Raw genomic sequence first — 1,966 nt, 5'->3', positions numbered from 1 at the left:
CAGAGATCTTCTTGGTTTGAAAGAGTATGAAGAAGTTGAAGAGTCAAACCGTATCAAAACAGCTGAAGGCACAGAAGTTTTACGCTTACAAGAGAAGTTCTTAGGTGTTCCTGTTTTTGATGCTTCATTAACTGTTACAGAAGATAAAGATGGACATTTGACTGGTGATGCAACAGGAACATTTATTCAAGGAATTGAAGATGAAATTACAAATGTAAAACCAAAACTTTCAAAATCAGATGTCTTTGATATTGCTTTTAAAGCAGAGGGAGACGAGATTTATGCAAATAGTATCCAGCCAGAATGCAAAATTATAATTTTCATGGATGAAAAGAACAAACCTCGATTAGCATACTATATTAATTATCGAATAGAAAATAAGAAAGTTATCAAACGGCCTACCTTTGTTATTGATGGTAACACTGGAGAAATACTGTTGAAATATAACAATTTAAATACCATTTCCAGAGTACTGACTGGTTCCGGTGGCAATGAAAAATCAGGAATATACAAATTTAGTGAGAAAAATCACAAAGCTTTTGTAACTCAAGTTGGTAAAATGTGTTTCCTTGAAAACAATTATGTGAAGGTTATGGACATGCAAAACAGTTATGGGGAAGTCTCTAATAATACAGACCCTATTTATTATGTTTGTGACGCTGGTTTTAATGATAGTGCCAATGGAGCCATATCTCCTGCACTTGATGCTGTCTATTATGGTAGTATGGTATCTCAGATGTTTCAAGAATGGTATAATATTTCAATACTAAACAAACAAGCTATATTGCGTGTTCATTACGGGGAAAATTATGAAGGTTCATACTGGAATGGGAAATATTGTACATTTGGTGATGGCCATACACGCTTTTATCCTTCAACAGACGCTGATGTTGTTGCACATGAATTTGCCCATGGTTTCACAGAACAACACTCTGGATTGATTTACTTTAACCAGTCTGGATCTATGAATGAAGCTTTTTCTGATATAACAGGGGAAGTCACTGAAGCTTACATAGATAAAAATGACTGGCTAATTGGCTTCTATATTGTGAAAGATAAGAAATCATACAGATTTATGGCAGACCCATCCTTGGACAATAAATCTATAAGTCATGTAGATAACTTCACTCAAAACATGAATCCTCATCATGGAAGTGGGATTTATAATTTTATGTTTTACTACATTGTGCACGAATTAAAAATGGATATCAAAGAAGCTTACCGAGTTTTCCTCATCGCCAACGAAATATATTGGCATCCTCATTCAGATTTCACTTCTGGGGCTTGTGATATGCTGAAAGTTGCCTATGATCTTGGGAAAGATCTAAGCCCTTTTATTAAAGCCTTTGAACGTGTGGGAATTAAACCATGTGATGTAGAGAAACATATTCGAAGATTGACATTGAACAGAACAGCCTCTGGTATTAGAGTGTCAGTTAACGAAAACCCAGTCTTTGATTTTGCTTATCCAAAATGGGCTTGGAATATTATGATTACAGCCACTAGTATGTATGGCAAAGTTCATATTAAGGTATCAAAGAGCAATATGCTAACAGAGGGAAATGGTTCTGATCCAGTTACATTGTTAGCTGAAGGCACATCAAAACTGAATTTGGGAAAGCTGGAAGGAAATAAATTTTTCGTCATGTTGTCTCCGGAATCTAGAGAAAATTTGGAAAATGTTAGCTTACGTGTTACTTATTGGTGTAATCCTCATTTTGTTTCCGAGACATATATTGAAGAGTTGATGTATCGGGATATGTGTGGTGAGGATTAAGGTATTAAAAATTTAATCAGACATTTGTTTACTGGTTTCAATAATAAATATGTCCAATAACTTACAATTTAATCAATAAATATTTCATAATTGCTTACATTTTCAGATAGATTTAATCTTACATTTATGCGAATGTTTAATTGAAAACACAAATGAAAAATATAAATAAACATAATTTGAATCTTAGAA

General features: G+C 33.6%; 1 protein-coding gene across 1 annotated transcript in view; it reads left to right on the top strand.

Moving 5' to 3' along the window:
- Positions 1 to 1,966, top strand: part of LOC106873918 (neutral protease) — a 9,538-nt gene extending 7,572 nt beyond the window's left edge. The window contains exon 3 of the mRNA XM_052971988.1: positions 4 to 1,966. Within this exon, the coding sequence (XP_052827948.1) occupies positions 4 to 1,777 (1,774 nt within the window). The 3' untranslated portion in view covers positions 1,778 to 1,966. The remainder of the gene's footprint in view (positions 1 to 3) is intronic.

The sequence above is a fragment of the Octopus bimaculoides genome, chromosome 11, assembly GCF_001194135.2.
Source record: "Octopus bimaculoides isolate UCB-OBI-ISO-001 chromosome 11, ASM119413v2, whole genome shotgun sequence".
NCBI classification, from domain to species: Eukaryota; Metazoa; Mollusca; class Cephalopoda; order Octopoda; family Octopodidae; genus Octopus; species Octopus bimaculoides.
The sequence above is the reverse complement of the archived record's forward strand: the minus strand, read 5'-3'. Positions and strand labels throughout refer to the sequence as shown.